The 20088-nt window shown below is 35.7% G+C and overlaps 1 protein-coding gene across 10 annotated transcripts in view; it reads left to right on the top strand.

The window, feature by feature from the left end:
* Positions 1-20088, top strand: part of SYNE2 (spectrin repeat containing nuclear envelope protein 2) — a 313786-nt gene that overhangs the window by 131462 nt on the left and 162236 nt on the right. For 9 of the 10 annotated variants that reach the window (XM_073242275.1, XM_073242277.1, XM_073242278.1 and 6 more), the window contains 12 exons: positions 6923-7081; positions 7703-7864; positions 9738-9839; positions 10740-10940; positions 11281-11452; positions 11948-12060; positions 13220-13422; positions 13872-13991; positions 14089-14377; positions 15580-15731; positions 16660-16969; positions 18174-18338. In XM_073242275.1, the coding sequence (XP_073098376.1) occupies positions 6923-7081; positions 7703-7864; positions 9738-9839; positions 10740-10940; positions 11281-11452; positions 11948-12060; positions 13220-13422; positions 13872-13991; positions 14089-14377; positions 15580-15731; positions 16660-16969; positions 18174-18338 (2148 nt within the window). The remainder of the gene's footprint in view (positions 1-6922; positions 7082-7702; positions 7865-9737; positions 9840-10739; positions 10941-11280; positions 11453-11947; positions 12061-13219; positions 13423-13871; positions 13992-14088; positions 14378-15579; positions 15732-16659; positions 16970-18173; positions 18339-20088) is intronic. The other variant, XM_073242279.1, reaches the window with a different exon arrangement.

Below are 20088 nucleotides of genomic sequence, written 5' to 3'. Positions count from 1 at the left end.
GCACCTCTTCTTACCCACTGAATGATAAGGAAGCAACACGAAGCAGAAAAAAGAACTATGTCCACTTGTTGAATTTTTCAGGCATGCTGATCCTGCTGACTAGTAAATGTGGTCCAATTTATTTCTTGGAATTTGGACAGTCAGATTAGCAGCTTCCTCTGTGAAAAAAAGGAAAAAGTGTGGATAGAGGTTAACTAACTTTCCCAAGATTATATGGCTAATAAGTAGCAGAATCATTATTTAACCCCAGATCTATTGGACTAGAAAGTCATATTTCAATCATCGTAACATTGCCTTCACTGAAGACATATTTGAAATATCTATATGGCCCAGGTAAAAGTTGGCCAACTTTGCTTTGTCTGTATCCTTTGCTCAACTGTAAAGATTTGCCCAAAGATATTTTAATAATTAATAAAATAACTGTAATTACCTTTAAGAAATGTATAAGAGTATCCAGGGTTCTTTTTATGTTGATAATCATGTATCTAGTATGGTGTATAACATGTGGGCACTTTATGCACTTGCTGAAATAGTACATTCCGTTGTATAGAAGATACAGAAATTCTAGCACACTAGTATTTAATTTTTAGATGCTTTTTTAACTAAAAGAAACACATTTTAGTACTGATGGCTAACATAACTTTCAGTTCATTTCATGATGTCTTCAGAAACAATCCATTTGTGGACTGTGTTGTCATGCTTTGACAGTGGCTGAAAATATGACACCTCTGGGAACTTTTGTCTTCACAACCATAGAAACCTGGATGTTTATCTGAGATACGGTGCTAAATTTCCACTTTTCTTAATGAAAGACAGAATTGCAAAAGTAGGACTAAAAGGCTAGAGTGTCAGGAGACTATTCGAGTTTGGGAAATGTCAGCATGGGCCTACTTGCCTTTATTTTACACCTTCCATTCACTGTAGAACAAAAGCCACAGTTCCTGTCAATGCTAAAAGGACCCTGTCCTGCTCTTTCTTTGGGTCAATGTAACAACAAAGCTTTTTGAGTATAACAAAAATTAAGATATGTATATATACATTTTTCCATTTAATTGAAGAAAATCTGTTATGCCCCAGTGCAGAGAGTCCTGACCCGGGACAAAAAACACCTGAGTTTGCATCTTAGCTCTGCAAACTTAGCAGTCAGCATTCCTGTCAGGAGACAGAAACCTCCCCGGGAATTTTTTTTTTTTTTCATTTTAAAATTTTTATCTAGTTTTTATTTTTTTAACTAAACTTTTTATTTTGAAATAATTACGGATTGACATGCAATTGTGAGAAGTAATACAGAGAGGTCCTGTGTATCCTTTACTAAGTTTCTCCAATGGTAAAATCCTATAACACTATATACTACAATACTGCAATCAGGATACTGACATTGATACAGTCAAGATAAAGAAGATTTCCGTCACCACAAGGATCCCTCAGGTTGTCATTTATAGCCCTACCTGCTTCCCCATTCCCTTCTTAGCCCCCAATAACAACTAATATGTTCTCTATTTCTATAATTTTGTCATTTCAAAAATCATACATAAATGAAATCATACAGTATGTAACTTATTAGCTGTTTTCACTCAGCCTAATGCTCTGGAGATTCATTCAGGTTCTTGCATGTATTGATAGTTTGTTTCTTTTTCTTGCTGAATAGTAGTTCATGGTATGGATGTAGCACAGTTTATTCACCTACTGAGGGCCACGTGGTTGTTTCTAGTTTGGGACCATTATGAATGGAGCTGCTATAAACATTCATGTAGGAGGCTGTGTGTGAATGTGACTTGTTATTTCTCAGGGAAAGCTGCTCAGGAGGACAGTTGCTGCTTTGTATGTTAATTGTGTATTTTAGTGTTTGAAGGAACTGCCAAACTGTTTTCCAGAGTGGCTGTACCATTTTACATTCCCACCAGCAATGCAGAGTGATCCAGTTTCTCCACATGCTTGCTAGGATTATATATGGTCTTAATTCTGTATTTTAGTCACTCTGATGTAGTGGTATCACATTGTGGTTTTAATTTGCTTTTTTCTGATTACTAATGGTATTATTGATCATCTTTTCTTGTGCTTGCTTGCATCTATATGTCACCTTTGGTAAACTATCTCTTCATATCTTTGCTCATTTTCTAATTAAATTATTTGGGGTTTATTTTCACTGTTGAGTTTTGAAAATTCTTTTTATTATATATACTAGTCATTTGTCAGATATGTGGTCTTGCAGACAATCTTCTCTCAAACTGGCTTATCTTTTCATCCTCAAACAGGGTCTTTTGCAGACCAATGTTTTTAAATCTGATAAAGTCCAGCTTATCAATTTTTCCTTTCATGGATTATACTTTTGGAGTCAAAATCTAAGAACTCTTTGTTTCACTTAAGATCCTGAAGATTTTCTATGTATATTTTATAGAACTTTATATATTATACTTTACATCTAAGTCCATCATCCATTTAGAGGAAGTTTGTGTATAATGTGTAAGCCTTACGTCAAGCTTCGTGTTTTTGTCTGTAGGTGTCCAGGTGCTCCAATACCATATGTTGAAAAGGCTCTTTTTCCTCCACTGAATTGCTTCTGCATCTTGTCAAAAATCAGATGTATTTTGTATGGGTTTACTATTTACATTTCTGGTTTACTATTTTACATTTGCATTTCTGGGTTTAGTCTTCCGTAGACCTATGTGTCTGTCCCTCTGCCAATACCATGTAATTTCTTACTGTACCTATGTGATAAGTTTTAAAGTCAGGTAGACTGATTCTTCTAACTTTATTATTTTTTCTAATGTTTTGCTCTTTTAATTCATTTACTATTCCATATAAAATTTAAAATTATCTTGTTTATATCCACAAAAAATACTGGTAGGATTTGATGATAATTGCATTAAATAACTGTATATCAGTTTTAGGACAATTGACATCTTTACTGTGCTGAGTCTACCAATCCATGAACTTAGTAGTCTCTGCTTTTATTTAGATCTTCTTTGATCTGTTTCATCAGTGTTTTGTAGTTTTCAGCATATGAGTCCTATTCATGTTTTGTTAAGTTTACACCTAAGTATTTGATTTTTTGAGTATTTATAAATGGCATTATATTTTTTATTTCAGTGCTCATGTATTTATTGCTAGTATGGAAAAGTACAATTGATTTTTATATGCTTATTTTATATCCTGTGACTTTTCTGAACCCACATATCAATTCATAGATCAATGGAAAAGAATAGTAAACCCAGAAATTGACCCATAAAGTATGTCCAGTTGATTTTTGACGAGATGCAAAAGCAATTCAATGGAGGAAAGAGAGTTTTTGCAACATGTGGTGCTGAAGCAACTGGACACCTATAAACAAGTTTTGTGGATTCCTTGGGAACTCCTGCATAGATAATCATGTCATCTGCAAATAAGGACCATTTGTTGACACAGACACAAGAGTTCTGGCTTCCCACTAGGCCTCCACTTGACTCCTCCCTTTATGGCCTCCACTGACACGGTGTGGGGAGGGGTGTGTGTGTGCTTTGTTACTACCCAGAAGGAATGTAAGTCCCACCTCTCTACTTGGCCTTCTCTGACACTACCCTTTTGTGGTAGGGGTGGTTTCCTGTTACAGCCTGGTGCTGGTGGAAGTCTAGGATCTACCCTTGACCTTTGCTGGCACAGGTCGGGGTTGGGCCACAGTTTTTTCCATGGTATTTTGCTCCAGTGAGCAATTTGTTTCTAAAAATTGTCTGTCTTGCTAGGTCATCCCATGCCTGGATCTTTGGCTGAAGAGAACAGGCTTTTCTTGGGGCTTTTTTGTCTGTGCACATTGACATTGCCAGGTATGCTTCTCCAGCACACACTCTGGGATGTCTGAGGGAAAAAAGGAAATGCAGGGAACATACCACCAGGTTATTCTTCAGGAGCGATGACTTGAGCCATTCTCCCTTCTTGAACTCTCCCCTTTTTAATCTACTTAAGTTTGTTTTGCATATCATGTCCAGGGTTTTTAATTGTACTTAGTGGGAAGAATAGGGAAATGTATGTCTACTCCATATTCCCAGAAATGAAAGTCCCCTACAGTTTTAGATGTTTGTTTTCAAATTTTATGTAATCATTAAAGATGCTCATCTTACTATGCTGATGGACAGTGACTTCAACTGCAATGGGGTGTGTGTGTGGGGGTACTTGATAATATGGGTGAATGTTGCAACCACAATATTGCTCATGTGAGACCTTCATAAGATATATATCAATGATACCTTAATAAAAAAAAAGATGCTCAGATAAGGTTAATTTGAGTGACATTTTAAGATTATATCAGTCAACATTCAAATTTTATTTTGTAGTTTAAGATCACTGGCCTTTTAATAGTGTTTCACTGTCTCTGTTAGGAGTGATATTTGAGTTAGAGTCATGGAAGATTAAAATAGAAGTCATAATAAATTGGTAAAGAAGAAGTTAAACTGTCACTGTTTGCAGATGACATGATGTTATACATAGAAACCCTAAACACTCCTCCAAAAAACTATTAGAACTAATAACTAATTCAGCAAAGTTGCAAGATACAAAATTAATACACAGATATCTCTTGCATTCTTGTATACTAACAATGAATTAACAGAAAGAGAAATCAGGAAAACAACTTCATTTACAATTCCATCAAAAAGAATAAAATACCTAGGAATAAACCTAACCAAGGAGGTGAAAGACCTTTACTCTGAAAACTACAAGGAACTCATGACAGACATTAAAGAAAACACCAATAAATGGAAATGTATTCCATACTTATGGGTAGAAAGAATTAATATTGTCAAAACTGCCTAAAGCAATTTAAAGATTTAGGGCAATCCTTATCAAAGTACCAATAGTATTCTTCAGTGAACTCGAACAAATAGTTCTAAAATTCATAGGGAACCACAAAAGCTCCCAAATAGCCAAAGCAATCCTGAGACGGAAGAACAAAGCTGGGGGGCTTATGCTTCCCAACTTCAAGCTATACTACAAAGCTACAGTAATCAAAACAGTTTGGTACTTGTGCAAGAACAGACCCATAGATCAATGGAACAGAACACAGAGCCCAGATATAAACTCACACATATATATGGTCAATTAATATATGACAAAGGAACCATGAATATACAATGGGAAAAAGACAGTCTCTTCAACAACTGGTGTTGGGGAAATTGGACAACTACTTGTAAGAGAATGAAACTGGGTTATTGGCTCACTCCATACACAAGAGTAAACTTGAAATGGATCAAAGACCTGAATGTAAGTCATGAAACCATAAAACTCTTAGAAGAAAACATAGGCTAAAGTCTCTTGAATATAAACATGAGCATCTTTTTCATGAACACATCTCCTTGGGCAAGGGAAACAAAATAAAAAATGAACAAGTTGGACTATTATCAGACTGAAAAGCTTCTGTACAGCAAAGGACACCATCAGTAGAACAAAAAGGCATCCTACAATATGGGAGTGTATATTCGTAAATGATTTATCTGATAAAAGGTTAACATCCAAAATATATAAAGAACTCATATGCCTCAACACCCAGAACAAATTAAAAAATGGGTGGAGGGCTTGAACAGACAGTTCTCCAAAGAAGAAATTCAGATGGCCAACAGGCACATGAAAAGATGCCTCTCATTGTTAATCATCAGGGAAATGCAAATTAAAACCACAATGAGATATCACCTCACACCAGTTAGTATGGCCACTACCCAAAGACAAGAAGCAACAAATGCTGGTGAGGATGTGGTGAAAGGGGAACCCTCCCACACTGTTGGTGGGAATGTAAATTGGTGCAACTGTTGTGGAAAGCAATATGGAGGTTCCTCAAAAAACTAAAAATAGAAATGCCATTTGACCCAGGAATTCCACTTCTAGGAATTTACCCAAAGAAAACAAGATCCCTGATTCAAGAAGACATATGCACCCCTATGTTTGTTGTTGCACTGTTTGCAGTAGCTACAATATGGAAGCAACCTAAGTCTCCAATAGATGAAAGGATAAAGATGTATGTACACACAATGGAATATTATTCAGCCATAAAAAGAAAAGAAATCCTGCCATTTACAACGTGGATGGAGCTAGGTATTATGCTCAGTGAAGTAAGCCAGGTAGAGAAAGACAAATACCAAATGATTTCACTCATTTGTGGGGTATAAAAACAAAGTAAAACAGAAGGAACAGAACAGCAGTAGACTTATAGACCACAAGAAAGGACTAGTGGTTATCAAAGGGTTGGGGCTGGGGAAGTTGATGGGGAAGGGAGAAGGGGTATAAAGGCGCACAACAGTTCACAATCACAGCATAGGTAGGTCATGGGGATGGTAGTACAGCATGGAGAATACAATTAATGACTCTATAACGTCTTACTATGTTGATAGACAGTGACCGCAATGGAGGGGTTGAGGACTTGATGATTGGGTGAATGTTGATCCACTGTGTTGTGTATTTGAAACCATCATAAGATTGTATATCAATGGTACTTTAATAAAAAAAATATATATATATATAAAATAGAAATCATATTAAAGATGTTTTAGAGTTCTGTTTGTTTTATTCTTATGAGCACAAATGTTTTTTGGTTTTGTAAAGATGATTCCTATTGGGGGAATGAAGGAGCTGTCATTTTTATACCATTAGATGGAGTGGTAGAATATTATTGCACATGGACACAAAACATGGTTTTATACCATTATAATTATATCATCCTACAGAATGCTAAGAAATTTTGGTACAGGATTAAGCCAGATGGTTAAACCAGATGATTAGGGTTCTAAAGACTTTTCATTGAGAAAGTGGGACAATAAAACCCTGCTTTAAAAAAATATAATGTACAAAGGAAATACTGTGTTATATTGTTGTTTTTAAGCTGAATAGCCAATGATAGAATTGTAATTCTTACCAGTTCTCTCTCAATATATCAAAAACATGTTTCATATCTTTTTTACAGATTGAAATTGTCAAAGAAGAATTTAATGAACATTTGGAAATTGTAGACAAGATTAACCAGATCTGCAAAAATCTACAATTTCATCTAAATAAAATGAGAACCTTTGAGGAGCCTCCTTTTGAGAAAGAAGCTAACATTATTGTGGACAGATGGCTTGATGTAAGTGATAATTTAATTGATTAGAAATTCTCTTTTACAGCAATTAAATTGATCTTTTCTGTTGTATCTTTAGTATTTTTGTCTCATTACAAACGTCAAAAGTGCTCAATGTAAAAATGTTTAAATAACATGAAGTTTATGACTTAGGAATTAATTTCACCCCAAGTTAGGCACTACTAACAAATGGGTCTATAATCTTTCCAAGTGGATACTCAACTTATTTAAAATAAACCAGTTAGTGTATTACCCATCCATGCAGGATACTGATTTTCATCTATGTATTTATTTAATAAATTTTTGCTTGAGTAGTAATCATATTTTTATGAATTATAAATTAAGAATTTGTATTATATTTTCATTTGGATTTTTAAAAGCACCTTTTATTTATTGTGGTTTAGAAAATTAGGAAGACTTGTTTTTAATTGCATAGAAGTGCAGCAAATCAGCTAAGATCTTTTTTTGTAGAAGAAAGAATTAGATGATATATTAAAACATTATTTTTTATGAATAAAGCCAACTATTTAGCAAGTAAAGGTAAACCAAAATTTTATTGTAAGTGCGACTGAAATAATGGTTTACAAACTTTTTACGCCTATTATTTCTATTTCTAAATTATGATAGATAAATGAGAAGACAGAAGACTACTATGAAAATCTTGGTCATGCGCTAGCTTTATGGGACAAACTTTTTAACTTAAAAAGTGCCATTGATGAGTGGACTGAAAAGGTCCTTCAAAAAATAGAATTACATCAACTGTCTGAAGAGGAAAGAGAAAAGTTACAGGTAATTTAAAAGAGATGAACTCTTTTTGAATACAGCTGACATTTTAATGTTGGGTTTGCTTTCTTGAAGCAGGGTGGGAAAATCACACATCTTTCTTTCATTATTCTTGGTGTGGGACTTCTGTCATTTCCTTTGTGATATATGGGAAGATATTAGCAGGTGTTATGAATCTGAGCTTCACAGACTCCCAAGGAGTTCATGGATAAAATGACCTCACGTGGGAAAAATTGTTCCTTTATTTTCATGAATGTCTAACCAAAATGTAATATTTATTTCAATTATGTGTATAGTTAACAAACATGGTAGGATGAACATTATATGTGACTGTTATTAAAAAAATCAGATATTTTTCAATTATCTTGTGATTGTAACTATTACCCTTATTGCTTCTTTGAAATTATGACATTAGAAAGGGCACCACTAAATCTTGTCATTTAAGGTATTAATAGAGAAACATATATTATTAGAGTATAAATTATCTTTAGTATTTTGATGACTGTAACCCAGTGTAATTGTTGTGCTTTATAATTCTACATAATTTATTTTATGTTTTATTTAAAAAGTATTATGCAAAACCGTCCATAGGATTCATCAGACTACCAGAGGGGCTTATGGTATTAAAAAGGGTTAAGAAAGGCTAGTAAAAGGCCACCAAAATGCATAATTATTCCCAGGTAGTCAATCTAGGCCCCAGGCATTGTCAGACTTTTCCTTAAAGGGCCAAATAATAAATACTTTGGGTCTGGAGACCATTTGGTCACCATCACAACTGCTCAACCCTGCTGTTGTAGCATGAAAGCAGCCAGTCATAGACACACAAACATGCTTGAAAGTAGCTGCATTCCAATAAGACTTTCTAAAAACTGATTGCCCACCCTCAGACTGTTAACTCCTGATCTAGATCATGATAATGACAACAATCATAAATTGAATTAAACAGTCCCTCAAAAAGATTTTTTTAAAAATCCGTAAGGCTGAGTATCAAAATATTGATAGAACTTCAAAAAAGGCTAGTTTTTAAAACAGCAATCTCAGGTTTTGCAAAGAATTAAAGTTAACTCTTTTAATTTTAGTAAGAATCCATTCTAATTGCTTGTTTGTTTACATATTATTAGCTTGTACCATGTAAAATCACTATTTTGGTGTGTCAGAGAACAGACTGGTAATTATAAGTGGTTCAATGTGATAAAAAAAACAGAAGCATGTGTGCATGATGGCTGTATGGTGTGCCAGGTCTAATGCTTCACATCTCGTTTTTTCTCTAATTTTTGTCATTTTATTCACTTTCAAATTAACATATCCATTAATTTACATTTGGAGAAGATTTTCAAAATAGGTGGAGATGTTTGAGTTTCCTAGATTTATAATAGTCATGAAATAATGCTGTGATTTTCTAAATGCAAATGAATTCTCAGTCGGAATCCTTTAAATTTGTCTTGGAGCACAGGTTGTTTAAAAATCAGAAGTTAAGATTGCAAACTGCCAGCCCCTGTGGGCCAAATTCTTCCAATAGGATATGTATGTGTGTGTGTATGGTGTATGTGTATGCGTGCGCATGTGCGCGTGCATGTTGGCACAGTTTTTGTGTACAGATCTATAAACTGTAATGCCGGTAGGCAGGTGCCATGTTCTGCTGTGGCCAAAGCCTGGCCCTCTTCTGCTGTCTTATAGCTAGAATACTTCACTCAGTTGTAGCATTTATCTGACCCATGACGGTACCTCGGTTTGTAACTCCCCGGACTTAGTCAAAAACAAGTGATTGGGGGAAATTCAATGGTTCTCTCAGTTTCTATGTATGAATAATAGTAATATGGGTACCAGAAAATAAAGTTGAAAAACAAAATTTTATTTTCCCTTCAATTATGTGTTTTAGGAAGAGTTACAAGTCCATGAACAAAAACCTTCTGAATTTTCTAAGAGAGTGGCTAAAATACAGTTTCTTCTTCAAAGCAGTGAAATACCTCTTGAATTGCAGGTAAGAGAAATTTTACTTAAAAGTCACAATTAATGTACTCATGTTCATAAACTGGAACTCTAAATCTTAAACCTAAAATAAAATTAAGATCATTACTTAATTCACCTTTATTCAATTTTTATGTTAAGTCCACCCAAATTTTTAATAGCCTATTTATTAGAATAAATAATATTTTTTGTATTCATTTATTCCCATTTCACTTATTTCACTTACCTTTTGTGTGGAGAGAGGTATGTTGGCATACTTCCATGTAAAGTAGGAAGGGTTTCCTCATGACTGTCTTAGGCGTAGGAAGGAGACTATGACTCAGTGATTCTAGGTTTATTACTTGATGGGGAATCAAGGAGACAGCCCCAAGTGTGATTTTCTATTGTGTGAAGAGAATTGTTACAATTTTATTTAGGTGAAAATGCACAGTGAATACGAAGTCTGGACTTTTGCATAAGGTCCTGACTCTGCTGCCTACTAGGTTTGTGATCTTGGGCAAGTTACTTAACTTTCTTAAGCCTGTGTTTTGTACATAAAGTGCTTACCACGATGCTGTGTACATAATAAACAATAGATGCTAATTATTTAATTTTTTCTATGTGTTTTGATGTGTATCCAAATGAGCACCAAGAGCTAGCACCTCAATTGAAATGCTACATAGAACTTGATTTAGGGGTAGGTAATCAAATTAGTCTCTTACAAAAAAGTCACAATGTCAAGTTCAGTTTTTATGTTACTCTTCTTTCAACAACTTGAATTTGTATCAGTTATGCAGAAGAATGAAGAATTAGAAGTAGAGAGTTTATATTACATCAAAATGAAGAGGCTCAACTCATTCTGTAGCAACACAATTGTCTTAAAATCTAGCTAAACAAAGTCTGCTACACTATTGCCTGTGTTTCATGATTTCAGGTCATGGAGTCCTCTGTTCTGAACAAGATAGAACATGTAAAAATGTGTTTAACAGGAGAATCCAACTGCTGTGCACTCGGTGGCAGCACAACCGAGCTAAGGGAGGACCTCGACCAAGCCAAGACCCAGATAGGAAGGACTGAATCCCTCTTAAAAGCCTTGTCTCCTTCCGACAGCTTAGAAATCTTTACTAAACTTGAGGTACTTCCCAACTGCTTCTCTTCTGTTCAGATTTATTTTCACACTTATCTCTGATGGTCTTGGCCTATTAAGGTAATAAAAATAGTTCTTAAAGAATGAAAGCATGGGAAGAAAAACTCAGAAAAACAATTTGTGTATATTTAACAGTTCTACCTTTGAGTTGCTTCGTGGATATGATCTGGTATTAAATTACATCGCATTTTACATTTACTGGCCAAGAGAAAGTGAATCCAATAGAGAATCATCTAGATTTTTTGCAAAAACAGTGGAGATCTATTACACTTTGCAAAAAGTGAGCCCATTTTAAGATTTAATGGTTGTTTGTTTGTTTATAATTTAGGAGATACAACAACAAATTCTACAGCAAAAGCACAGTATGATGTTACTTGAAAATCAGATAGGTTGTCTGACTCCTGAACTCTCTGAATTGAAAAAGCAATATGAAAGTGTCAGTGACTTATTTAATACCAAAAAAAGTGTTTTACAAGATCACTTTTCTAAGTTACTGAATGGTGAGTGCAATATTTCTCTTACTGTGTTTTTGGGAATCTTGGGATACAAACTATGAACACAAAGTCTAATCTGAGCCTCACTTTGAGGTGGTTGCATAGATTATATTTAAGGAAAAGGATTTATTTTTTTATTAAAGATTTTTCAGATAAACCCTGGGTGGGGGGGAGGTAAGCACTCATTGATCCATTTCTGTTATAAATATATATTTCTTTCACAAAACAAAGTCACCAGAGTCATTGTGTTTGACCTGATCACATTGGTGAATGTGCCTATAAGCAGGTGGTGCCTGCAGGTGTCTTTGCTGTCCTGTACGTTTGGACCACGTTACTTTCTAGACTCTGTTAGCCCTCAGATTTTGGTTTTCAGCTAATTACCATTTTACACAGTGAGTTGTACCCATGACATGGGAATCAAGCTTTAAAATTTCTCCCTTTAACAAGGTATATGAAGCTTTCTTAGGATGAATATAAGTTGTTCTGTTATTTTTCCTGCAGATCAGTGCAAGAACTTTAATGACTGGTTTGGCAGTACTAAAATGAGCCTTAAAGAGTGTTTTGAATCATCAGAAACAAAAAAGAATGTGGAACAAAAGCTACAAAAACTTTCTGTAAGACATATAAATTTTAATCAAAATTTATTAAAACTATAATACTAGAGGCATAGAACTGTAATTAAGTAGATAGGATAATAATTGCTTTGTCTTACTAATTTCTCTATGTAGAAGTACTATTTCCAAATAATCTGGCCTTTTCCAAATATTTTGTAACTCTGTTTAGTGGGTAAAAGACAAATGACTTAAACAAGTTCTATTTTCACACCTGTTCTATGATGCTGTTTAACTTACTGTTTACTGATGAATTGAGTTGCATTAAAATCATATTTGATACAAAGTGAAGATGACCTAATTTAGCTTTGAAATCCCTTTACTTTCATAAAGAGGTTTCTTGACTTTTATGGATCTTTTCCTAGTCATATTTCTTTTAAAATTGCTTTTGAACTTTAACACACTGCTGATTGTAGTGTAGTAGAGGGTAGCCTGACTTACAAGGTCAAGTGCATGGGGGTATTTAAAGTATGTATCCCACCCTTAAATCTTGATCACTTTAAGGTAGATTATGTAGCGCTTCTGTTTGATGGTAAGTCATGCTCTCAAGCTTATCAATGGCACAGACCGTTCTGATTCCTTGCATTGATGATGTGGTTCTTTATTGATAGAATCACCTTTCCTCTCTTTTTTTGAAGTTCTGGCTTTCTTTTCTCTTTTGCCTTTAACATTGCCCATTGTATACACCTCAGCAATTGATGCTCAAACCTTGAAACACAAACATTAAAATAAAATTCTGATTTGGACAAAGTTACACAGAGAATAATCTGTTCAGTTTTACATATTAGTGATCAGAAGGGAGCAAGTGTTTAGGAGAAGCTGAGCAGAGCCAGGAAAGAAAAATGCTTTTCTTTTCTTGCTCCTTCTGACCTTCATGGCGGCACTGCATTATTGTTTTGGTGTCATTTCCAGAAAGTCAGAGGTAGATACACATTGTAGAACTAATGTAAATCTTTTGATCATTTGCTTTTGGAGTTAGCCATATCTCCTTAGACTTTCCTTCTATATAGGATGTTAAGGAGGTGGCACGTTTATGCACTGGCTCAGAAAAGTGTCATAGACTTTTTCTGAGGTGGCAGAGACCATACTCACACTTGCCAGTAGGACTTTTTATTTGTACTTTTATGTTTATTGATTCTAATTGACTTTTTGATTTCTTAAGGATTTCTTGACTCTTGAAGGAAAAGGCAGTAAAATACAACAGGTCGGAACTGTGCTGAATCATGTGAAGAAGCATCTGCCCAAAGCACATGTTAAGGAACTTAACAGTTGGATTATAAACCAAGAAATTGAATTAGAAAAAATGGAGTCCGTATGCCAGGCACGAGCAAAGGAGCTTGATGACCACTTGCAGCAGCTGCTGAGGTAGGAAATAAAGGTGCCATCTGAACAGCACGTTTTCTAATGATAACTTTATATGTACTCTGCTTCAGTACAGCTGGCATTGGGATATACAATACACACAAATTTCACAAATAAAATACATACTTTGTAATCCAAGTTTGAACTCCAGGAAGATAGAAGTTTGGAGAATTCTTCAAATTACCTATTATGACAAAGATTCAGGGGAGAGTCCAGAAATGTTTTCAGTTTCCTGTTCTTTATGATTCATTTGTGTAGCTCATCTCTTTGTAGAATCCCACTATCATACAGGCTATTATTTTTTAGATTTTAATGTTACAAATTAAATTTTCCTTAGAGAATTTTTTTTGTGTATTAAAAACCTGGTTGGCTCACAAGATTTGTGCCAAACTTCTCTTCAGATAAGCATTCCTTGCCCATTTTGTATTCTACCATGTATAATGTTCTTTTAGACTCCAGGATGACCACAGAAATCTGAGTAAGTGGTTGACTAGTCAAGAGGAGAAATGGAAAGAAATGGAAGAATCAGGAGAGAAAACTGAGCTATTTTGTGAAGCTCTCGCCAGGAAGAGGTAGAGCTGATCTTATCTGAATATATTTCCTGGTAATGTAGTTTCTTATATGGTGTCATGGCTCCTATAAACTTTCAGTGCTATTTGGAATTTACAGGGAACAGTTTGAATCTATGGCCCAGTTGAACAACTCTTTGAAGGAACATGGACTTGCCGAAGAAGAAATAATAATGGAATCAATACATTTGATTGATAGATACCAGACATTGTTGACACAATTATGTGAAATTGATGAAGAGGATAAGTTACCTCCTGCTGAGGACCAGCGCTTTAATGATCTTGCTCATGATGTAATTCATTGGATCACAGGAATTAAAGACTCCCTTATGGTTTTGAATTCATCTGAAGGCAAAATGCCACTTGAGGAAAGAATCCAAAAAATAAAGGTATAACTGTAGAAATGGAATTTCAGAAGTCAAAATGAACTCTAACTTTGAAAAAAGATTTAGAGGAAAACTGCAGAGATTCCTTTCTTAGTGGAAAATAGAATCAGTGTGGAATGGTTGAAGACATTCAGATGACTGAGCTATTCAGATGACTCACTTTACTGAGTGCACACAAATTGAAATAAAGGCAGTAAGTCAAAGCTGAAGCAGGTGGGAGTTAGCTAGGATATTGTAAGAATATATGTCAGTATAGCAAAGGTGTCATCAATGTCCAGGGCAGAGCTGGAGAGGAGCTCTTCTTTAGAGTGGATATATATAGTTCATAAAGGTTGTTAGATACTGAGTGGGTTGTATGGCTCATAAAGGTTGTTAGATACTGAGTGGGTTGTATGGTTCATAAAGGTCATTAGATACTGAGAGGGTTATATGGTTCCTAAAGGTTATCAGGTACAAACTGGGTTGTGAAGGGGAAGGAAATCTCAAGCTCCCTTGAGCTCACTTTATTTAAGAGGAGAGTCAATAAATATTGCTAATTAAAACTACAGGGGACAGCTTTACAAAGAACTCAGGAGAATTGAAGTCACATTAATTGAAGCATTATTAGAGGAAGAAATGGTTAAGAATAGTGAGCTATAAGGGACTTACTGAAGTAATTGGAATCATTTGGATTATATTGGAAAGGTTTTCCCGAGAAGGTCAGTCTGGAATAGTGTTTAAAGACAGAATACCTGATTATTAGGAGCAAAGGAGGGAAAGAGAAGACAGAGAATGGAAATTATGTGAGGTGGAGAGGCAGGAGTTGACAGGAGGGACACTGAATTTCCTGTGGGAAGCCGGAAGTCTCATCATGGGTGTATAAAAGTGTCTTATTCAGTTTGTTACCCTAACTCTCTATCTATAAATAATGAAGTGGATAGGAAGGTAGATTTGCCAGGGTGTTTTGGGCATACAGCTTATTTGAAGACAGTTGAAAATCAAGAGGAGAGCAGGGATGTAGTCAAATCAACCTGACAAATGTTTACTAAGAACCAGTTCTGTGTAATGTGATGTCACTGTCTTTGGGGCACATATAAAAATGAAAGGGTAATTTTGAAGTCTTCTCTGCAGTTAGAATCTTGATATATGTTTATAATAAAAGGATATCATATATACTATCCCTAAGTAATAGGAATGAGATTCTAAGATTTTTAAATTTAATTCAGGAAATCATTTTACTGAAGCCTGAAGGGGATGCTAAAATAGAGACCATCATGAGTCAGGCTGAGAGCACCAAAGTTCTTTCGGTTCCAAAGACCCTGACTGATATCAGGAGCCAGTGGGACAACACCCTCCATTTAGCCAACACGTATTTAAGGTAAAGGGTCTGCCTTCACCACTTTCATGGTTTTTCATTGCACAATGAAGCCATAACAAGTATGTTTTGTCTACCTCCTGTATGTGGATATAATATCTTTTGGTGAGAAAGTCAGTAATGTCAGGAGCATCCGTAATGTCAGAGGCAGAAATGAAGAGGAATAGCTCTCTGGATCAGATTAAACATGCTGCCGTAACCCTGTGGCTGTATTTTTTTTGGCTGGTGCATCAACCCTTGGGGTTTGTGGTAACAGATTAATGTTGTGGAACATTCCACCACAATACCCTGCTTGTGCACCACAACCTGCTTTCCCTAGACAACCTCAGTATCTGCGGGGGGTTACTGTGCAACAATGAATGCTTTTAAATTTGTATCCTAAAGATTCTTAACTGTGTAAACATTGATAGGTGTCTGAATTCCATGGACATAATTCTGCCAAAAATTTTTTATTTGTATCACATCCTGAATGAAACATTCAGTGTTTAGTGGAAATGTGAGTTTTCCATTTTTCTAAGGAGACAAATAGATCAAAACTAGATGTAAGCTACAAAAATCATAAACTAGTAGTTAACTGGCCAGTATAATGAGTACTTACTTATTTTACTTATATGAAAAAGTAGAATAACATCATTGTATTTAAACAATAAAAACTGGGATAGTTTTAAATCTAAGGTATTAAGTGTTCTCAGGTCAAATTTTATAACAAAAAAACGTTTTTTTAAGGAATACTACAAATAGTTTGTCTTGATTTCTGAGCTAAACTTGCTGCTGTGTAGAAGGCTGTAATGCCACAAGAGTTTGGGGGAACATTTTATATTAGTGTGATTTGAATGCTTTTTATTATAATGAATGTTGCATTATAGTATGCAAAATGCCATTCCATTTTGCTATGTGTCATTTCATCTGTAAAATATTTTGTTAAAATCAGCCATCAAGAAATGCTTCTGCTAGAAGGAGAGAAGTATTTGCAAAGTAAGGATGACCTGAGATTAATGCTTACAGAGCTAAAAAAGAAACAAGAAGTAGGTTTTGCTCTACAACATGGTTTGCAGGAGAAAAAAGCTCAGTTAAAAATTTATAAGAAATTCCTCCAGAAAGCACAAGATTTGACATCCTTGCTAAAGGAGTTAAAATCTCAAGGAAATTACCTCTTGGAATGCACTAAAAACTCCAACTTCAGTGAAGAGCCTTGGCTGGAAATCAAGCATCTACATGAAAGCCTTCTTCAACAATTACAGGTGAAATGGTCAAAATAAAAATTTAAATGATTGTCATAATTATGCATAATTATGTAATATTTGAGTATAAAACATTTTAATATTCTTTTGTTCAGTCAAAAGCTTTTAAAATGTAATTTATCATTTTTAGATATAAATACTAACTCCTCAAGGATGGAAGAATCAATCCAGTCAGTTTTGCTGGAGGAATCCAGTGGGTATTATTTAATGGTGGTACTTACTTCCATCAATGCTCCCTTTTTAAAGGGGTAGGAAGGGTTAAGTTATTTTTGGTGTCTCTATGAAAGTGACAGTGTCAGAGTTATCCGTGTATCATCCATGCATCCATCCATCTGTCCTCCACGCATCCATCTGCCCATCCATCCATCCATCATCTCTGGCAATAGTTGACATCCGTTATTCTGAGTATACCTTATCAACGTCCCTCCTTTGAGTTGTTCCATGTGCTCTGCAGTACAGAGGTACAAGGTAAAATGTCAGCTTGTCATGAGGAAATATATTCTCTTTAAATAATAGTTTGTAATTCTTTGCACACTAAAGCCAGACCCAATGTAAGGATTACTTGGGTGAGCAAACCTGCTTACACAGACAGCAGGAGCTGTTCTGGGGTGAGGAGGTAGCCACTGGCTGTAAGCTGTTTAGTTTAATAGCTGCTGCTTTTATAAGCAAGTGCCTCACTGTGTTTCTTATTCCAGAAAGAGAACCTGAAGATGGGTTTGCTCTTGAGTTAGGTAGGATTCCTTTTTCTAACACACAGCGTTGGAATTTCTTAGGAAAGGAATCTGGGGTTAGGCTGATCTCATATAGTCTCATTTACAAGTGAGACTAATACATGATATTAGTAAGAAAGATAATTAAGGGAGCTACTTTACTATACACGTGTGTGATCTGACAATATAATTTGAAGCCATTTCATTTGGTAAACCTCTTGACAAATAAATTGTCTTCAGGAATGAAATGAAGGCAAAGAAGCATGGGGCAAACAAAATGTGGTTTTAAAGGGACTCATTTTTGAGGGAAAGAGGGAGATTTTGCAGTGTAATATCTCAAACAGTAAAAACTTAAGAACTCAAAATTATCTATGGACATATTCCAGTTTCAAGATGAAACCTCATAAAACAAGTGTTTCTGAACAACTAAATTACTTTCTGAGTGAAGAAATAGAGAGACATAATTAATAAATTGCCAATGGTTTTATTTCTAGGATTCTGTGCAAAAACTGGAAGGTCATGTTCAAGAACACCACTCATACGAGGTGTGCGTTACAGACCTGAATACTGCATTGGACAATATCTCCAAGGAATTTGCCTGTTTTTCTGATAAGCCTGTGGATCAACTAGCTCTGGAGGAAAAACTGCAGAAACTTCAGGTATCAAACAGTGTTCAGACATGATAGACATTAAACAAAATCAATGTTAATTACAACCTCACAAATCAGTGTCCTCAGTCAGAAATTCAAGTGCTATTCAAATGACTGTTAGATGAAGTTGTGACCAGTCATAAAAAATGGGAATGTTCTTCATTGGTGACCATTTACAAATCCATTTGTAATTTCAGTTGAGCGACACCCTGCACTCTGGACTCTCAGAGACTGTTCCCCATGACCAGGCTGTAGCTCCTGGAGATCTTTGATTCAGAGACAGTCAGTGACTCCAGATTCTGGGTAGTCCAAGCGTGCATTTAATGCAACAAGACCTATAGGGGAATGTTTCAGTTTTGCCTTCTTCATGATGGGTGGATGGGAGTTGTGTAATTTTGACTTTATTAATTTTTGTAGTTATGGGCTAAATTGGAGCTTTCTCCAGATGTGGGGTTTCCAGAATTTTCCACCTTACACTAGCAACACCTAACCTTGTACAGTGAGGATTGCAGCCCTTTACTCACATCCTTAAAATACGTTCCTTGGATTCTCACTGTACAGCCAATGTAAACAGGCCCAAGTGGTATCTTCTAGAAGAAAACAAAGTAAAACATTTTTCTCAGCTATTTCTTTTCGTCATCCCTTGACTAGCGATTTCATGGGGTAAGTCTCAGGGCAGCACTGCTGGCATGAGCTTGGGAATTTCGCATCTCTTCCTTTTAAACACCTGCAAATCAAGCAAGACTTCTCCAGAATGGCCTGGCATTGTGACAGGGCTGTCTCCCTTTTTAACAGTGGTAATTTGACAAATATTGAGGGCTCATCATGTCCAAAGCACTTTTGGATGCCACGAATACTGAGGGAAGTATAAGACATGAGCCTCACTCTGAGGAGCTCAAGCTCCTGTAGAAAAATTAAAATACAGCCTTTTGCTATAGCTACAAGGAATCTGAGAGGCCATCAGTTTCACACCCCTCATTTTATACATGATAAGCTGAGTTCTGGAGAGGTGAGAGACTTCCAAACGCAACTGGCAGAGTTGGGGCTACAACTCAGGTCTTTAGACATCTCTTTGCGAATGTTTTGCAGTTATGTGTAGTTCAGCATGTCAGAAAATAATTTGTCTCCTAACCTTTCTCCATATCCCACCTCCTTACCAATAAGCCTGCTTTTTCTTCTGTATTCTCTGACTCCATGAGTATCTTTACCATCTCTTGAGGCTTCCACATCAGAAATCTGTATTTCCTTTTCCAGACTCCCCAATGTAATCAGATGCCAAGTGCTGTCTTTCATCCCTGGAATATCTCTGCAGTTTGCCCCTGCCCCTCTATTCCCATTACTGCTGCTTTAGGGCCAGACCCGCCTCTCATAGACCCTGAACTGGACTTCCAAATGGGCCCCCAGCCTGCTATGTCACCCTCTCCAAGGCAGCCTCCCCACAGCTGCTCCAAATCTTTCTAAAATGCAGTCTGGAACTCCCTGCTTCCAGCATAAAATGTTCCAGTGACCTGTACATATTTTTTAGCAAAGATTTTTCCATATTCTATTACAATTGTCTTTTACTTCTTTTTCTCTCACTGGACTATTGAAACCAGAAGGGACTATATTTTACTCATCTATATAACCTTAGAATGTAGTTACAACTAACAACTACTCACTGTTAGTTGAATAAATGAATGAATATTTATTGTATATTCCACTAGGGTAGTGACTAACAAATCCTACATAGTTCACCTACTAATTTTAAGGTTTATTCTCT

This window comes from Manis javanica, chromosome 8, assembly GCF_040802235.1.
Source record: "Manis javanica isolate MJ-LG chromosome 8, MJ_LKY, whole genome shotgun sequence".
Taxonomy (NCBI): domain Eukaryota; kingdom Metazoa; phylum Chordata; class Mammalia; order Pholidota; family Manidae; genus Manis; species Manis javanica.
The sequence above is the reverse complement of the archived record's forward strand: the minus strand, read 5'-3'. Positions and strand labels throughout refer to the sequence as shown.